Raw genomic sequence first — 603 nt, 5'->3', positions numbered from 1 at the left:
TCCCCTCCCGTCTGACAGAGCCACAGCAGCCCGGGAGGGGAGGAGAGAGGAGGAGGAGGAGGCAGCGCGGCAGCCGCGAGTGCCAGTGCAGCGCTGGGTTACTCTCCCGTACTCACTGCGGGAAGGTGGGGGAGGGCGGGCGCTGTGTACCTTTTCCTCCCGTGCCTTTCCTCACTTTAACGAGCCGGGGCCAATCGCCGGCAGAAGGGAACAAAGGGAAGGGGGAAGGGAAGCCCACCCCAGCAGCCCCAGAAAACCCCCGGGGAGGCAGAGCCCTGCGGCTCCCGCTGACAGCAGCGCCGACCCGGACTGGGCGCCTGGATCCGCGCTCCGTGGCGGTGGTGCTTCTTCTCCGTCCTCCTCCTCCTCGCCAAGTTTAAAGGGGGAGCAGCGTCCGGCAAAGGGAGAGAAACTTGGGTCGCCGAGCGGGTGCCCCTGGCTCCTGGTGTGCGGGGTGTCCGGCGGCAGCGGCGGCTCGGTCCTCGCGATCAAGATGAAAAGTAAAAAAGGTAGTTGTGGTGGGGTGTGCTCGGCCGCTGGGAGAAAGCGGGGTGCCCTGTGCCTCTCCTCTCCCTACGGGACGGCTTGGGGGGGGAAGCGCGG

At 67.5% G+C, this 603-nt stretch overlaps 1 protein-coding gene across 1 annotated transcript in view; it reads left to right on the top strand.

The window, feature by feature from the left end:
- Nucleotides 1-287: 287 nt before the first annotated feature.
- Nucleotides 288-603, top strand: part of TGIF1 (TGFB induced factor homeobox 1) — a 9,476-nt gene continuing 9,160 nt past the window's right edge. The window contains exon 1 of the mRNA XM_009284115.1: nucleotides 288-509. Within this exon, the coding sequence (XP_009282390.1) occupies nucleotides 494-509 (16 nt within the window). The 5' untranslated portion in view covers nucleotides 288-493. The remainder of the gene's footprint in view (nucleotides 510-603) is intronic.

The sequence above is a fragment of the Aptenodytes forsteri genome, unplaced genomic scaffold (genome assembly GCF_000699145.1).
Source record: "Aptenodytes forsteri isolate BGI_AS27 unplaced genomic scaffold, ASM69914v1 Scaffold229, whole genome shotgun sequence".
Classification (NCBI taxonomy): domain Eukaryota; kingdom Metazoa; phylum Chordata; class Aves; order Sphenisciformes; family Spheniscidae; genus Aptenodytes; species Aptenodytes forsteri.
This window is presented reverse-complemented; position numbering and strand designations above follow the sequence as displayed.